Genomic DNA, 18,037 nt, shown 5'->3' on the forward strand with positions numbered 1-18,037 from the left:
AGAAAATCTTAACAGACCCATCACAAGCACAGAAATTGAAACTGTAATCAGAAATCTTCCAGCAAACAAAAGCCCAGGTCCAGACGGCTTCACAGCTAAATTCTACCAAAAATTTAGAGAAGAGCTAACACCTATCCTACTCAAACTCTTCCAGAAAATTGCAGAGGAAGGTAAACTTCCAAACTCATTCTATGAGGCCACCATCACCCTAATACCAAAACCTGACAAAGATGCCACAAAAAAAGAAAACTACAGGCCAATATCACTGATGAACATAGATGCTTTCCAAACATTTTAAATCATCAGTGTAACTCTAGTGATGGTGTCTTCTAGACTGGCTCTTATGATTCATCCATCACCAAACTCTGTTCCCAAACCATTTGAAATCTGCAATTTTCAGTTTCAACTTGCAATGGATTAACACTCAGAGCTATCCTCTTGTTATACTGAGCATAGCACAGTCTACCTGGAGGACCCCACAGGAAGGATCCATATCTATCATGATGGGTGGAAAAGATGATGCTACCTGATGCAAGTGTCATGTTTCTCAGACTGAGCCTCTTCTATTAATAGAATGTTCTTCATTTGCCTCCATATCCCTCTCCCTTTTAGTGATGAGCCTCCCCTTCCCCAGCCCTCACGATACCTTCCCCGCACAGACATGGACAATGCAGCACTCTGCAATAAACAGTGGGGAAATTTTTACTCAGTGAAGAACTCCAATGCTGCAAAAGAAAGGGTGTAGTTTCCAAAATCGTCATTTTGCTCTCATGGAAAATTTGATCTTGTGTAAATAATTTCTCAAATCTCCAGCTCACGCTGGAGAAATCACACTCTAAATTAATTCCATACCATAGGCTAAAGACAAAACTTACAGTCCAATCTCATAACTTTTCTGACTCTCCCTTGTCTAAACAAATGCTCTTCAGGCAACGTTCTCCTTTCTCAATAAAGTTCTGCATATAGTAAAAGGGATAAGTCATTTTGTACATGATTTCCACAAGAAATCATTTCAAAGAAGAAATTTTAAAAATAAACAAATACCCAAAATATCTCTTTGTAACAAAATGTGACAGTGAAGCTAGGACAAAAAACTTATATCTACATGAAAAGTATAACTGTTTCCCTGGAAAAAGATCTGAGTGGTTATGCAAATTACACAAGTTAGTAGAAATCTGATCCCCAAAATAAATGAAAGAGACAAAATGGCTAACTGGCACACAAGACCATTCTGTGATGACCAATAATAAGAACAAATGTGAAAATTATGTAATGTGACAGTCTCGGTATTTGGATAAAAGTGATGGGCATAGAGCTATGGAATTTTGGGTGTGCCCCAGTTCTGGTAATATTCGTGGGATGTTCCTGTGTTTGCTGCTCAGAGTCAGTGGAAAGGAAGGAAGTGAAAGGGGGCCAGTGTGTTTGTTGCAATGGTAGGTCCCCAGGGAAATTTACATAAGCATGGTCCCTTCTTTAACCCTCTAGCTATTGTTCTATTTGTTTTTGCTCTGTTTTGTTCTATTTCTTTCCAATATACTGTTCTCAGCATGTGTTTTCTTCTCCTTCACTGACTATCGTTGTTGTTTAGTCACTAAGTCATGTCCAATTCTTTGCAAACCCATGAACTGCAGAACACCAGGCTCCTCTGTTCTCCACTATCTCCTGGAGTTTGCTCTAAATGTATGTCCATTGAGTTGGTGATGCTATCTAACCATCTCATCCTCTCTCGCCCCTTCTCCTTTTGCCTTCAGTCTTTCCCAACATCAGGGTCTTTTAGAATGAGTCAGCTCTTTGCATCAGGTGGCCAAAGTATTGGAGCTTCAGCAACAGTCCTTCCAGTGAATATTCAGGGTTGATTTCCTTTAGAATTGACTGGTTTGATCTCCTGGCAGTCCAAGGGACTCTCAAGAATCTTCTCTAGCACCACAAATCAAAAGCATCAGTTCTTCAGCACTCAGCCTTCTTTATGATCCAACTCTCACACCCATACATGACTACTGGAAAAACCATAACTGTGACTACACGGACCTTTGTCGGCAAGGTGATGTCTCTGCTTTTTAATACACTGCCTAGTTTTGTCAGCTTTCCTTCCAAGGAGCAGGTATCTTTTATTTCATGGTTATAGTCACCATCTACAGTGCATATCTCCTAAATAAACATGGCACTTTTTCATTGGATAAAATATCTAGATACTATGGTGAATGGATGGATGTTTGTAAAGTAATCAAGTCTCAAAAAACCAAAAATGCCTTTGATTACTACCCATGTTACCTTACCTTGACATAGGTCTCTTAATGGACTGATTTTTTTTTTTTTGATAAAAGAAAAAGAAGCATTTCCAAGCTGAATGCAGAATGAAACAGGAAGCATTCAAGTTATTTTATGGGATCAGAGTATGAGACATTATATATATATATGTATGTTTCATAAATGTCTTACATATATATAAATGTTTTATATATATATAATGATATACATAATATGTATTATCATATACAATGATATGTACTATCTATATAATGATATGTATTATCATAATTTGTATACATATGTACACACACACACTAGATTAACATCAGCTCTATAGTTTACCTAACACATATCCACTATTTTCCTATGAATAACTTCCTGGCAAGCAGTTTCTCATACAACTAACCAGCTGTGAGGCCATTTTGCTGTAAAAGATAAGATAGTTGACTGTTACATCATACTAGAAAATAGTAACATATCAGTTCTTGCAAATCCTTTGGTGATCTAATCTAGCCATATTCTGTTAAAGTTTTCAACGTTTTCAAGAAACTTACATGCATCAGGAATCATGTAACCAATTCCAGGGGGTAGAGGAGCAGCAGGAGGATAGGAGGAGCTTGATTTTATTCTTCTTTTGCTTACAATTTCTAATATTATGTCACAACTTTGGGAAAGACAGCAAGAGAGAACAAGCCATGGAAACTAAATTAGGTCAAGAATCGATCATTAGTGCTCTCAAAAACTGTTGGGAATCTCTAGCCACCTCTTACAAAATGTGCTTACCTTGGAGAACTTCTGATTCTGACACATGGGAGGGATCACCAAAGGATTTGCAAAGCTGATGGTGTATCATTTTCTACTGCAATCCAGACAAAATATTCATCAGTTATTTTTTTCTTTTACAGCAAAATGCCTTTATAGCCAGTTAGCTTGCTATCAAACTATTTGCAGCAAAGGTGTTGATGATGAAAATACCTAGGACCTTATTAATAGCATTACCTTGGACGAGTTATTTAGTTTCTCTGAAGTTTCTTTTACTTATTTTTGTAAGGACAACGATACATAAACAAATACATCCAAAAAGTAAATATTTACTGAATATCAAGCATATTGTGAGTGCCAGGAGTTCCTATATAGCAGTTATGACCAGAACATTCATATTCTTAAATGCACTGGAGCTAGAGCTATCACTTAACACATGATATTCTCCTTTGCAACATGAAAAATAGGACTGAAATCTAGGTCTCCAGAATATATATTAAAAAGTACATACACAAGATAATATATACCAAAACATATATACTCTTTCCACTATTCTACGCAGATGTTGAAGAATATTTACATTTAAATATGGGAATGTCTGATATTCTAAACATTCACTTTAAACCAAATAATAAAATTTAAATCGAGGGTGCTTTGGGTTCTGGAATTTATCCTGAGTCTCCATCCTGAAACCTTTCTAAGCTAGTAGATGATAGCAATGCAGAGTTGTCAGCTTTCTAGTGTTCTCTGCTGAAATAAAAGGATCATACAGTGCTGGATGCCAACACAGCAAATAATTGCACTGAGTGCTCTTTCCACCGCCACTGAATCAAAAAGTGAAATTCACTGTGGATGTACCCAAATGCCTGGGATATCAGCTGTCCTGTGAAAAGTCATTACACTTGCTGAGTATCTACTATGTGCCAGATACTGGATGTACAGAAGATACAAATTGAAATGAGAAGTTATTCTTGTTTTCCAGGTGCTTACAGCCATGAGTAAGAATCACAGCACATGCTCACTGAGGACAAAATGTGAGATAAAATAAATTCCATGAAGAAGAACACAGTGCTACACTGGTCAGAATGGCCATCATCAAAAAGTCTACAAACAATAAATGCTGGAGAGGGTGGTGGAGAAAAGGGAACCCTCTTGCACTGTTGGTGGGAATGAAAATGAATAGTGCCACTATGGAATATGGTATGGAGACTCCTTACAAAACTAGGAATAAAACTACCATATGACCCAGCAATCCCCCTCCTAGGCATATACCTTGAGAAAACCAAAATTGAAAAAAGACACATGTACCCCAGTGTTCACTGTTTACAATAGCTAGAACATGGAAGCAACCTAGATGGCCATTGACAGATGAATGGATAAAGTTGTGGTACATATATACAAAGGAATATTATTCAGCCATAAAAAGGAAAGTATCTGAGTCAGTCAGTTCTAATGAGGTGGATGAACCTAGAGCCTATTATACAGAATGAAGTAAGTCAGAAAGAGAAAGATAAATACTGTATACTAGTGCCTACATATGGAATCTAGAAAGATGGTACCAAAGAATTTATTCGCAGGACAGCAATGGAGAAGCAGACATAGAGAACAGACTTATGGACACAGGGAGAGATGAGGAGAGGGTGAGATGTATGGAGACAGAAACATGGAAACTTACATTACCATATGTAAAATAGATAGCCAATGGAAATTTGCTGTATGTTGCAGGGAACTCAAACAGGAGCTCTGTATCAACCTAGAGGAGTGGGATGGGGCAGGAGATAGGAGGGAGTTTCAAAAGGGAGAGGACATATGTATACCTATGGCTGATTCATGTTGAGGTTTGAAAGAAAACAACACAATTCCGTAAAGCAATTATTACTCAATTAAAAAATCAGTACATTTTTTTAAAAGGCACAGTGCTAGAAAAACCCAAAGAAAGGAATGATTAATACAGGCTGGCTTGGGGATGCAGATAGGGCAGGATGGGGATAAGGACAGAATAATTCTCTACCTTAGAATTTCTAGGATGTGAAAAATGGAAGCCCTTCGAAGTATGTTGAGAGAGAGACAGAAATGAAGAGAAAGCTAGATGGTATCAGGATAAAAAGGCAGAGCAAAATGGTGTACCTCAATTATAGTGATTCATCATTTCAGAAAACATATCCAGACCAGCAATTCAGTCATCAAGATTTATTCATTCTTGGAGATAATTAAGGCTTTAGTGTCATCCCAACTAAGTGTCTGTCTCTATAGTCAATTTTGATCTCCTCCCAAAAGAAAGCAATGCTATTGCATTAATTAAAAGAAGTAAAGCTCCACATTGGTAGGCTTTTCTTTAGCAATCTATAATTTCTAGGATTTTAGAAAATAACTCACCAATGAACAAAATTAAGGTTTTCAGGTCTGTTGCTTTAAAGAAAGGTCAACATTTGTGAAAATTTTCACAGAGTAGGTAAATACAAATTGAAAATTTAACATACCCACATCAGTTAAATCTCCCTAAACAAATTTGGAAGGTTGCCTCTGATTTTCACTACACTATTGTTTCACTAAGAGTACAGATGGCACAATTAACTGGGTATTGACATGATGATAATGGGAAAAAAATTAGCTAAGAAAGCCAAAATGTGATTTATTTAAGGAAAAAATCAATATCCATATGTAATGATCTTAAGCTCCAATGATACTATATGAAAGAGCCATTAACATCCATTCATCTCCCTAGGAGATTTCAATTTCATATGCTTAGTTACTTGTGAGAAATAAAAGATAGGATACATTACACAGTATTAAAATCTATAAGCTACACCTTGAGAATGTGGGGAATCATCACCAATTAATGAAGGCATTCAAAAAATACCTTTTAAGGATGTACTAAAAAAACCTTGTGCTACATGCTACAGTCTCCAACACAGGTACTTAACTCATGGTCTTGCAACACATGAACTCTCTAGGAGGGCAGAGAGTGTCTAATCTGGGCCTAATCCAGGCTTCTGAAAGTGGTAATAAAAGTAATAATACTATTGGTATTAACTACAATAATTTTCCACTTAGTGCTCATTTCCTGTGTATCACACACAGAAATATTGAATTTCCCAGTAACAATCAACATAAAAAAATAAGGATAAAACGCAAGTATGCCATTTTTTTCAGGTTCATATTTAGCTTATTTATAAAAGCAAAATATTATAAGCATGATTCATGCCAAAATATTTTACAACTGTTTTGAAAAGCAATCTATTTCTCTCTGAGTTTCTGCAGAACCCATGCTAGCCATTCCAATGATAGATGAAAAATATTTCACAGTAAGATGTCAGTTTCAGAAAAGTTATCTTAGACTCTTAGAAGTATCTTAGAATTACCTAGACAGTCTCTATGAAAAATATTCCACATTATTTATTTTTATTGTCTTTAAGTTGATTCCAAATGTAGACAGGTTTAAGTCATAAGGCACCTTGAAAGCTTTCTCAAAAACTTTTAGGTGTAAAATATACACTAACTAAACTTGCATTCAGCCACTTCATATCATCAAGCTTTCTCCTTTTTCTTCTTACCCATGCAGCTACCCACAAGATAACTATAAGGCTACACAGATCATTTCTCCCTGATAACTAATAAATATTCATACAAGCCTTGGAAGAAGAAAATATAAGAGGCAGGACATATTCAAATTATTTCATTTAAAAGCAATTTAAGTTTTGGAGAAGGAAATGGCAACCCACTCCAGTACTCTTGCCTGGAAAATCCCATGGACGGAGGAGCCTGGTAGGATACAGTCTATGGGGTCACAAAGAGTCAGACATGACTGAGCGACTTCACTTTCTTTCTTTCTTTCTTTAATTTTTAAGCTCATACTTACTACTCAGTTTTATATATATGCCTAAAAACAACAGATCACAGAGAACTGTATACTTTATTAGAGGGCCAAAATAATAATGAAATATGGAAAATGATTCCTTATCCAGTAATACAAAATATAATAGTTCCTCTTTCTATCTAACTGGAGTAGCTCAACATATCACTGGTGAGGGCTTCCTTTGTTATCAAATTTGCTGAGAGTAAGAATAGAACAGAGAGGGGAAAAAATGGACTGAATGGATTCTAGAGAATTAAAGGTGCTTTTCTGAGCCTAAAACTTGAGGTTAATAGAATACTATTCAGCCTTAAAAATAGAAGGAAATCCTGCCTTTTAGACAACATGGGTGAATCTGTAGGACATTACGCTAAGTGAAATAAGCCAGACACAGAAGGACAAATACTGTATGACACCATATAATGAGAAATATAAAACAGTCAAGCTCTATAAAAGCAGACAGTAGAATAGTGGTTCCCAAGGACTGGTAGATGGGGAAGTGGGAACATAATAGTCAAAGGGTACAACTTTTTTATAACTACTTTATTGAGGTTTGATTAACATAAAAACCTATACATATTTAATATATTCAACTTGATGGATTTGGAGGTAAGTATAATAGGAGAAGGCAATGGCAACCCACTCCAGTACTCTTGCCTGGAAAATCCCATGGACGGAGGAGCCTGGTAGGCTGAAGTCAATGGGGTCGCTAAGAGTCGGACACGACTGAGCGACTTCACTTTCACTTTTCATTCACTTTCACTTTTCACCTTCATGCATTGGAGAAGGAAATGGCAACCCACTCCAGTGTTCTTGCCTGGAGAATCCCAGGGACGGGGGAGCCTGGTGAGCTGCCGTCTATGGGGTTGCACAGAGTTGGACACGACTGAAGCGACTTAGCAGCAGCAGCAGCATAATAGGTGAAATCATCACCACTATCCATGTCGTAAACATATCCATCACCCCTTAAAATTTCCTCCTGTCTTAATTAATTAATGTTGGGTAAGAATATTTAACATAAGAGCTACCATTTTAGCAAGTTTTAAAATACGCAATGCAAGCCTGCTCAGTTGCTTAGTCGTGTCCAACTCTTTGCAACCCCATGGACTGTAGATCACCAGGTTCTTCTGCAAGGATACTGGAGTGGGTTGCCATTTCCTTCTCCAGGGAAAATATGCAATATAATATTGTTAACTTGAGGCACTATGCTGTACAGGACATCTCTGTAACTTTAAATTTTTTCATCTGAATTTTAAAAGTGATCATATACCCTGAGAAACTGTAACTCAAAAAAATACATGTACCCCAATGATTTCAACACTGTTTACAACAGTCAGGACATTGAAGCAACCTAAATGTCCATCAACAGATGAATAGATAAAGATGTCATACGTATATGCAATGGAATATTATTCAGCCATAAAAAAGGAAAATTGGGTCAATTTTAGAAATGTAGATGGACCTAGAGTCTGATATACAGAGTGAAGTAAGTCAGAGAAAAACAAATATCGTGTATTAATGCATATATGTGGAATCTGGAGAAATGGTACAGATGAACCACTTTGAGGGACAAGAATAGAGATGCAGATATAGAAAACAGATTTGTGGACATGATGGGAGTGGTGGTGGGATGAATTGGGAAATTAGAATTAACATATACACACTACCACATGTAAAACAGATATCCAGTGGAAACCTGCTGTGTAGTGCAGGAAGCTCAGCTCGGGCTTCTGTGCTGACTTAGATGGGTAGGGGTGAAGGAGGGGATACATGTACACACACAGCTGATTCACTTCTTTGTATAGCAGAAATTAACATAAACTATAAAGCAACTATGTGCATGTGTGCAGTTGTGTCTGACTCTTTGGCAACCCCATGAACTACAGCCTTTCAGGCTCCTCTGTCCTTGAGATTTCGCAGAAAAGAATACTGGATACACCAATAAAAAAAAAGAGTGGCAAACTCAGATGAAGAATGGAATTAAGTTGGAAAAGACGAGCAACAAAAAGAGGCAACTCCTTAAGTATCAATGGGCTCATAATGGAGAACCTCCTCAAGCTATTAAGACAAAACACAGAAATATATGAAATGCAGAAATGGTGGCTGAGAACTCCTAATTTATTTCTGTCCACTTTCTTTCCTACATACAGTCCTTGCTGATTTGGAATAGGCACCTATTCCAAGTTCAGTAAATTCAGTCTTCAAACTCATTAAATAATTTAATAAGGGTGTTTTTATTTGTTAGCTACCAACAGATGCTTCCCTGGTAGCTCAGCTAATAAAGAAGCCACCTGCAGTGCAGGAGACCCCGGTTCAATTCCTGGGTCGGGAAGATCCACTGGAGAAGAGATAGGCTACCCACTCCAGTATTCTTGGGCTCCTCTGGTGGCTCAGCTGGTAAAGAATCTGCCTACAATGCGGGGGACCTGGGTTCGATTCCTGGGTTGGGAAGATCCCCTGGAGAAAGGAAAGGCTACCCACTCCAGTGTTCTGGCCTAGAGAATTCCATGGACTGTATACTCTATGGGGTCAAAAGAATTGGACATGACTGAGCGACTTTCACTTCACTTCACCAACAGGCTCAGATGGTAAAGAATCTGCCTGCGATGTAGGAGACCCAGATTCGACCCCTGGGTCAGGAAGATCCCCTGGAGAAGGGAATGGCAACCCACTCCAGTATTTTTGCCTGAAGAATTCCATGGATGAGACTGGTGGGTTTTAATCCATGGGGTTGCAAAGAATCAGACACGACTGAGTGACTAATACTTTCACTTTTCACTCTCAACAGGAAATCCTACAGAATTATTTCATCTCAGTGGGCTGTTTCACAAGGGTGGCCCAATTCAAGTTTAACGAAAACCTACACCATTTCCTGCTATGACTTATCAGGAAATTCAGTAATTTCCCAGTCAATCCGTTGAAGAAAATTAAACTCATCCAGTGGGTAAAGGCTTATTTTACCATGATCTGGAATAAGTGAAATACTGAATGTCCAGCATATGAGAACATTCAAATGTCTACTGCTGATTTCACCCCTTGAACTTGAGGGGGTCCAGTCATGTAACACCACTGGAACTACCTAACCTAAGAAACTGAGAAGGCAATTCTGGAGAAAAACAATGCTGTGAAGGGACACTGTCCTACCCAAAGACATCTATCCCATAGCTCAAGAGGTCAGAGTGGAGTGTTCTTCCAAATATTTTTCTTCTGATGTTGGGACCATGGAAACCAGGAGGCTAAAATTAACAACTCCAAAACCAAAATAGAGAAGTCTTGGATGTTTAGCTGGAGGAAAGCATTTATCAAGAGGTAGGGAAAAACAAACAAAAAATCTCCAAAGTCCATCTGTGTAACAGCCATGATTCTGAGTTTGGCTCTCAGACGCTGTGAGAAGATGAAATTGCATCATCGTGTTCAAAATACAGCTGTTTTCACCTGAAGCAGATGTGAGCATTATTAGTCACCATGACATATTATTATGCATGGGTATTGCCTAGTAGAGTCAGGTAACTCCACTTAACTGTTAACATCCCTCAGTCTTAGAGGTTGAGGAGGCTCCTGGCTTGGAACAAACAAAATAGAAGGAACTAGATTTTCTTTCAAATCCCTCCTGCAAGCGAAATAAATCAAAACAAAACCAAAACAACAAAGAACCAATAGGCAAACTGGGGTGGGCTTGACTGAGGACAGATTTCAGAAAAAAACAGCAGGGCCCTCGAAGGGAAATAGAAAGCTCTGCACAAACAGGTTGGCCACTGCACCCAGTAAAAAACAAGTGCTGGCCTGGAACCCGGTCTGGCAGCACCTCTTCAGTTCAGTTCAGTCACTCAGTCGTGTCCAACTCTTTGCAACCCCACAGGCTGCAGCATGCCAGGCCTCCCTGTCCATCATCAACTCCCAGAGTTTACTCAAACTCATGTCCATTGAGTTGGTGATGCCATCCAACCATCTCATCCTCTGTTGTCCCCTTCTCCACCTGCCTTCAACCTTTCCAAGCATCAGGATCATTTTCCAATGAGTCTCAGCAGGTGGCCAAAGTATTGGAGTTTCAGCTTCAGTCAGTCTTTCCAATGAATATTCAGGACTGACTTCCTTTAGGATGGACTGGTTGGACCTCCTTGCAGTCCAAAGGACTCTCAAGAGTCTCCTCCAACACCACAGTTCAAAAGCATCAATTTTTTGGCACTCAGCTTTCTTTATAGTCCAACTCTCACATCCATACATGACTACTGGATATACTTCTTACACTTTAGTTAAAACTCTTATTCTGATTCAGTAGGTTTGGAGAGGGCCCAGATGCTGTATTTCTAATAAATTCCCATGTGATGCTGATACTACTGGTTCATGGACCATGCTTTGTTCATCAAGGCTTTAGGGACCATAAATGGGTAAACTTAAGGAAATAGCTTAACAATATTTGAGACAGTTTTTCCCTTGTAGAACGATCCATACAAAATAGACTCCTTTCCTCAACAATCACACTACCTTCCTCTCATACATTACATCACTCATCACAGTTGGTTTCTGATTGACATAAGGGCCTAAAGTTAGTAGATTCCTTGTTTCATTAGCAACTTTGCAGTAAATGATGAAGGCGACGCAATAAGAGGCAGGAAAGCAGGCAGTGGGTAGCAAGTCAGGCCACAAAAGAACACAGGAATTAATTCCAAATCACCATAAGAAATAGAAGAAGAGGAAAATTACTAAAAATGACCAAAAACTGCTAATAAAGTAGAGAGGATTCTACTTTAATGGTAGAGACCATTATAATTTGGGGACATCAATACAAAGAGGTTGGTAAAATACTAGACATACAAATTAAATCTACAGCAGAGCTTCTAGTTGAACATATGAAGCAAAAAGCTCCTAAATGTTTCTAGGAAACACAGAATGATAATTAGAAACTAATTATACTAATATGAACAATGTCATTGAATATTCTCTTTATTTCACAATGAACATTGTTGGTGTATATATATTAATGAACCTTAAAACAATATCAGGCACTTCATGGCCCAATTTCATTCTCGCTTTTTAATTAAAGATTTAATATTGTCAATCCAGAATTCTAATATGATATTATACTGGAATTGTATGAGGTATTGTTACTTGAAGAACTCAACTAAAATTTTAAATTTGCCATTATAGCAGATAACGTGAACCTGAAGGTCAGCTTAAACTGATGGGCAATCCTTTTACATTCAGCCATTTTTGCACATGTACATTGTCATAAAAACTCCTGAACTGAAATGCCTTTGGATGGGCTGCACACTATTTTTTAAATAAGTTTTACTTACTTTTATTTACTGTTGGCTGCGGTGGGCCTTTGTTACTGCGTGTGCTTTCCCTAGTTGGGGTGAGTGGGGGCTACTCGCTAGTTGTGGTGCTCAGGCTTCTCACTGTTCTCCATTTGTAGTCTCTTGTTGTAAAGCATGGGATCTAGGGTACACTGGCTTCAGCAGTTGCAGTTCCCAGGCTCTAGAGCACAGGCTCATAGTTGTGGTGTATGGGCTTAGTTGCTCCACAGAATGTGCAATCTTCTTGGATCAAGGAGCGAGCCCATGTTTTCTGCATTGGCAGGTGAATTCTTTACCACTGAGCCACCAGGGGAGCTGGCTACGCACTATTGAATCGACCACAATCTCAGTTCAGATGGGAAACTTAGTGGACTTATGTGCCTGGATTCTGAATGCATTTCAGTTTACAGCCCTTGTATTGAAGTATCTTAAATACGTTCTCTTTTTCAATAGTTGACAAAATAACAAGTAGTTTTCCCATTTTGTGTTTAAAGGTAAAGCTAATTCTCTGAGTTACTGATGGCAAGGAGTTTAATATTTACTTGAGGATATAGGACATATTAAAGGAGGGCATGGCAACTCACTCCAGTATTCTTGTCTGGTGAATCCCATGGACAGAGGAGCTTGACAGTCCACAGGGTCACAAAGAGTTGGACACATCTGAAGTGACTTAGCACACACACACACATAGGACATACAGAAAATAACTATAAGCCAAGGTGAGGTATAATAATAGAGGCAAAACAATAACAAAACATGTTTTGAGAGAACAGAGAAAAAGGTTCAGAATAGTTTTCTCCAAAGAGCTTTCTGAGATAACCATTGAAGAATGGACAGTATTTAATGGTCTGAATGACCTAGAAGTCCGGAAGTGGGCGAGTGATGAAGGAAGTCCTAGATGTGGAAAAATATAAGGCATCACCAAGGAAGAACAAGAAACTAGAACAAAGTGGGCTTAAAAGACAGTAACAGGAAAAAGAGGATACATTTCATTAGAGCAAAATATCATTTTATTTCAGCCTTCATCTGCTCCATTGCGCTCTCTCTTTCATCTGAGAGCAATGCAGTTATGAAATACCAACATCTGGGCCTGCCTACTTGTGTTCTGGTCCTAATTATTAGCATAGTCCCAAGGCTGAATTCTTCCAATCTCTGGTCTTCTTTTGATCCTTGTTCACAAGGATGCATAGTACAACTCTTGCTGATGACTCTCATCAAGCACCCTTCCCTCCACATGCTCAGCACCAGCCTCCTTACTATGCTTAATCACTGCTAAGGCTTTGGTCTTTCTGGTTTTGTTCTCTTCTCTAACCTGTGCAAGGCAAGGCCAGAGCACACCCGAGTCCCCTGAGCTTGGCCGTTCACTGTCTCCTGGAGCCAGAGCACGTATTTCTAAGCACTTTCGTCATAACATTCTCGGCAAACATTGTACATGTCTCCATATTTCCCACTGTATCAGAATTAAACTCTTTGGTTGGCTTTCAAAGACCCTCATTATTTGACCCAACTCTAGCCGTTCTAGTCTATCCACCTAGTTCTCAGCAGTTTGGTCCCTCCAAGTTCTACACGCAGAGTTGGTGCAGTAGTAGTCTTAAGCCTGATAAAATTCTTCATTTTTCAAACTCAGCTTATCACTACTCTTCAGGAACCCTTTCTTGACTCCTCATTGATTTCAGTCACCCTCCTAACTTCTGTATATAATCTACATCATACTGGCTCATACATTTTAATTTTAATATTACTTTCTATTATTTCACATTTATTACATTTTCGCAATTAAATTTGGTAAGATTATTTTTTTTTTGCAGTTTTGACTTGTTTTACTGTAAAGTATCCAACATAATGTTGACCATGTCATGAGTTTTTATAAATAATTATTGAATAATGAGTTAGAAAGAGCTTCAATAAGTAAATGGCTAAAACGGATTTTAAATAGTTTTGTGAAAAGTGCTGCAGGAAAGTGTTACACTGAATGCAGACTTACCAGAGAAGACACTAGGTATCTTGGAGAGGAAACTTTTGACAGTACGAATAGGAATTCCGTTTTTTTCATCTTGCATGCGTGCTATGACGTCTTCCATCTAAATAAAAATAATAAAATAATTAAAGCATTTAATTTTTTTAATTTTATTTTATTTTTAAACTTTACAATATTGTATTAGTTTTGCCAAATATCGAAATGAATCCGCCACAGGTATACCCGCGTTCCCCATCCTGAACCCTCCTCCCTCCTCCCTCCCCTACCCTCCCTCTGGGTCATCCCAGTGCACCAGCCCCAAGCATCCAGTACCGTGCATCGAACCTGGACTGGCGACTCGTTTCATACATGATATTATACATGTTTCAATGCTATTCTCCCAAATCTCCCCACCCTCTCCCTCTCCCACAGAGTCCATAAGACTGATCTATACATCGGTGTCTCTTTTGCTGTCTCGTACACAGGGTTATTGTTACCATCTTTCTAAATTCCATATATATGCGTTAGTATACTGTATTGGTGTTTTTCTTTCTGGCTTACTTCACTCTGTATAATAGGTTCCAGTTTCATCCATCTCATTAGAACAGATTCAAATGTATTCTTTTTAATGGCTGAGTAATACTCCATTGTGTATATGTACCACAGCTTTCTTATCCATTCATCTGCTGATGGGCATCTAGGTTGCTTCCATGTCCTGGCTATTATAAACAGTGCTGTGATGAACATTGGGGTACACGTGTCTCTTTCCCTTCTGGTTTCCTCAGTGTGTATGCCCAGCAGTGGGATTGCTGGGCAGAGGAAGGTAAACTTCCAAACTCATTCTATGAGGCCACCATCACCCTAATACCAAAACCTGACAAAGATCCCACAAAAAAAGAAAACTACAGGCCAATATCACTGATGAACATAGATGCAAAAATCCTTAACAAAATTCTAGCAATCAGAATCCAACAATACATTAAAAAGATCATACACCATGACCAAGTGGGCTTTATCCCAGGGATGCAAGGATTCTTCAATATCCGCAAATCAATCAATGTTATACACCACATTAACAAATTGAAAAACAAAAACCATATGATTATCTCAATAGATGCAGAGAAAGCCTTTGACAAAATTCAACATCCATTTATGATAAGAACTCTCCAGAAAGCAGGAATAGAAGGAACATACCTCAACATAATAAAAGCTATATATGACAAACCCACAGCAAACATTATCCTCAATGGTGAAAAATTGAAAGCATTTCCTCTAAAGTCAGGAACAAGACAAGGGTGCCCACTTTCACCATTACTAATTAAAGCATTTTAAAAGTTGAACTTTTTGAGAAAAAAAATAGTTCTCATAAGAATTTTGTATATCTGTTTTGCTTAGCTAAGAATAATGCCATGTTTTTGTCTTTCTACACTTTATCATATAAATATTTTCAGTTTGGTTAAAAGGTGATTGATAAAACAGAAAGGTGGCTATTTTTGAGTCCACTAAGCTTAAGAATAATTTTGTGCTTAGAATATTGCCTCTCTCCTGTTTTCATATTCTTTGGTTATAAATGATAGAAAATATTGTGATAATAAGATCCACATTTCATTAGTGCTAGCTCTTGAGCTCAGTGCAAAAGAAAATAGAAGACTTAAAAGCATCAGCTTGGATTTCCTCTTCAAATAAGAGAGTTTCTATTATTTAATTTAATATTAACGCCTACAACCTGTGATCTGCCTAGAAATACAGGACTAATTGCCAGCAACTGTTGCTTTTCTTGTTCAGGCATTTACTAAAGTGAGATATGAAATGTACATGCACCAACACACATGTACACAATTAATAAAATAAATGTCACATGATAGCTTTTGCCTATTTACTACCTTCTAAGGTACGTATTTTTCTTTCAATTTGATTAGTACATTCTCTTCTGTTTCTGAAAATTTTTCAGTTTTAAAGGGCTTTGCTTTACCAAGTCTAATATGAAATTTAGTTCTAAATAACATTCATTCAAATCACAGCTTTTGACTTTTGTATGTGCTTCTAAACCTATGGCACATATATATACACATACATACGTTGTATGAACACTATGAATCTCAAAATCTATTCATTTATGACCCTATAATTGGCTTAGTGGTAAAGAACCCATCTGCCAATGCAGGAGACACAGGAAATGCGGGTTCAATCTCTGGGTCAGGAAGATCCCCTGAAGAAGGAAATGGCAACCCACTCCAGTATTCTTGCCTAGGAAGTCCATGGACAGATGACTTAGCGACTAAACAACAACAAAATTACTGATGCTGGATTCTAGACCAGACTTACAGAAGGCACTATAGATGTGAAAATGAATATAATACACTTGCTGCCTTCAAAAAAATTCAGGCAATATTGAAAACAATGGTAAAATTTGAGTAAGGTTTCATTAATAGTGTAGTACCAATATCAATTTCCCATTTTTGAAAATTATGCTATAAATATATAAGATGCTGGAATTAGAGGAAACTGAGTAAAGGACATAGAACTTTCTGTACTATTTTTGCATCCCTTTCTGTGAATCTAAAATTACTCAAAATAAAGCATTAAAAAAAGTTTTATTTTGTATTGGAGTGTAGTAAATTAACAATGTTGTGATAGTTTAGGGTAAGTGGCAAAGGGATTCAGCCATACATATACATGTATCCATTCTCCCCCAAACTCCCCTCCCATCCAGGCTACCACATAACATTGAGAAGAGTTCCATGTGCTATACAGTAGGTCCTTCTTAGTTATCCATTTAAAATATAGCAGTATATATATGTCCATCCAAACTCCCTAAATATCCCTTCCCCCCATTCTTCCCCTCAATGTCGAATTGTTTTATCCATCAATTATCAACCAATACAACTTCAGAACAATATTCAATGAAGAAATCTTACTTGCCTGGGTAAGTATTTTCAGGTTTATTAACATGAGAAACTGAGATGTGGGAAGAATGGATATAAGATCTTATTATCATTTATGACTCTCTGAACAAGCTAAGTAAGTTCTCTAAGGCTTCATTTTCTCATGTATAAAATGCATATAATGATATTTATAATTACTCTTTCACAATATTTGTAGGATTGGGTTGGGGCAAAAGGGGTAATTTACTAAACAAGCTAGCATATACAAAGCACCATACATGGGCAGACAACAAATATTGGACTTCAGATGTCTATAAACACCCCTGATACTTAGCGATGTATATTTTCCACTCCTTATGTCCCTTTTCCATGTGAAAGCAGCACCATTAGCTGAATTCTCTTGCCTCTCTCTGTTCCCCAATTAACTCCACTCTGGGGATCTAGGCTGACTTAGGCAGAGGATTGGTAAAGAGAAATTGGCCTATTGGGCCCATCGCTTTCCTGTGGGGAAGCCCCTATCCAAACCTGCTGATTTAGAGAGGCCCACCCCAGTGGGTGACTAGTCAGTTAGGTACTAGGTTTTAGGATTAAGTCTCCCGTGTTCACAAATACTCTTCAATACAATAGCTTTGTCAGCAATCAAGGTGCTACTGTGATCTCTAACTGCTTTACTTTCTGGTTGTGAGTTTCAATGGGTTCTGAATTCAGATAGGAAAGGAAGTCTTTTTTCTAAGATCAGACCCCCCAAACACACCAACATATTCAATTCTTCACATGTAGTAAATATATTTCATCCAATTACAGAATCATGAAAAAGATCCACTTTTATGACTTTTATTTTGTTGTTGTTTGTCCTTCATTCATCTGACACAATGTTCAGAAGTGACAAATAAGCTGCTTTGCTTTACGTAATATCAGCCTGTAAACCTTTGTATGATTAGCTTACTAGTTTAAACCCGGCCACCTATGATGGACATGGAAACCTCTCTGACTCTCACTTTAATCAATTCAGCTCCCCAGCATGTGACAATCG

The 18,037-nt window shown here is 37.9% G+C and overlaps 1 protein-coding gene across 13 annotated transcripts in view; it reads right to left on the reverse strand.

Annotated features, from left to right (window-relative positions):
- RGS7 (regulator of G protein signaling 7) overlaps positions 1-18,037 on the reverse strand; it is a 525,872-nt gene that overhangs the window by 232,098 nt on the left and 275,737 nt on the right. For 10 of the 13 annotated variants that reach the window (XM_086342661.1, XM_086342663.1, XM_086342658.1 and 7 more), the window contains one exon: positions 14,147-14,243. In XM_086342661.1, the coding sequence (XP_086198787.1) occupies positions 14,147-14,243 (97 nt within the window). Of the gene's footprint in view, positions 1-3,033; positions 3,110-14,146; positions 14,244-18,037 lie in introns of those variants that run through there. The other 3 variants (XM_086342666.1, XM_086342669.1, XM_086342667.1) reach the window with 1 other exon arrangement.

The sequence above is a fragment of the Bos grunniens genome, chromosome 16 (genome assembly GCF_055505025.1).
Source record: "Bos grunniens cultivar Pamir isolate PY7600 chromosome 16, Bosgru_T2T1.0, whole genome shotgun sequence".
Taxonomy (NCBI): domain Eukaryota; kingdom Metazoa; phylum Chordata; class Mammalia; order Artiodactyla; family Bovidae; genus Bos; species Bos grunniens.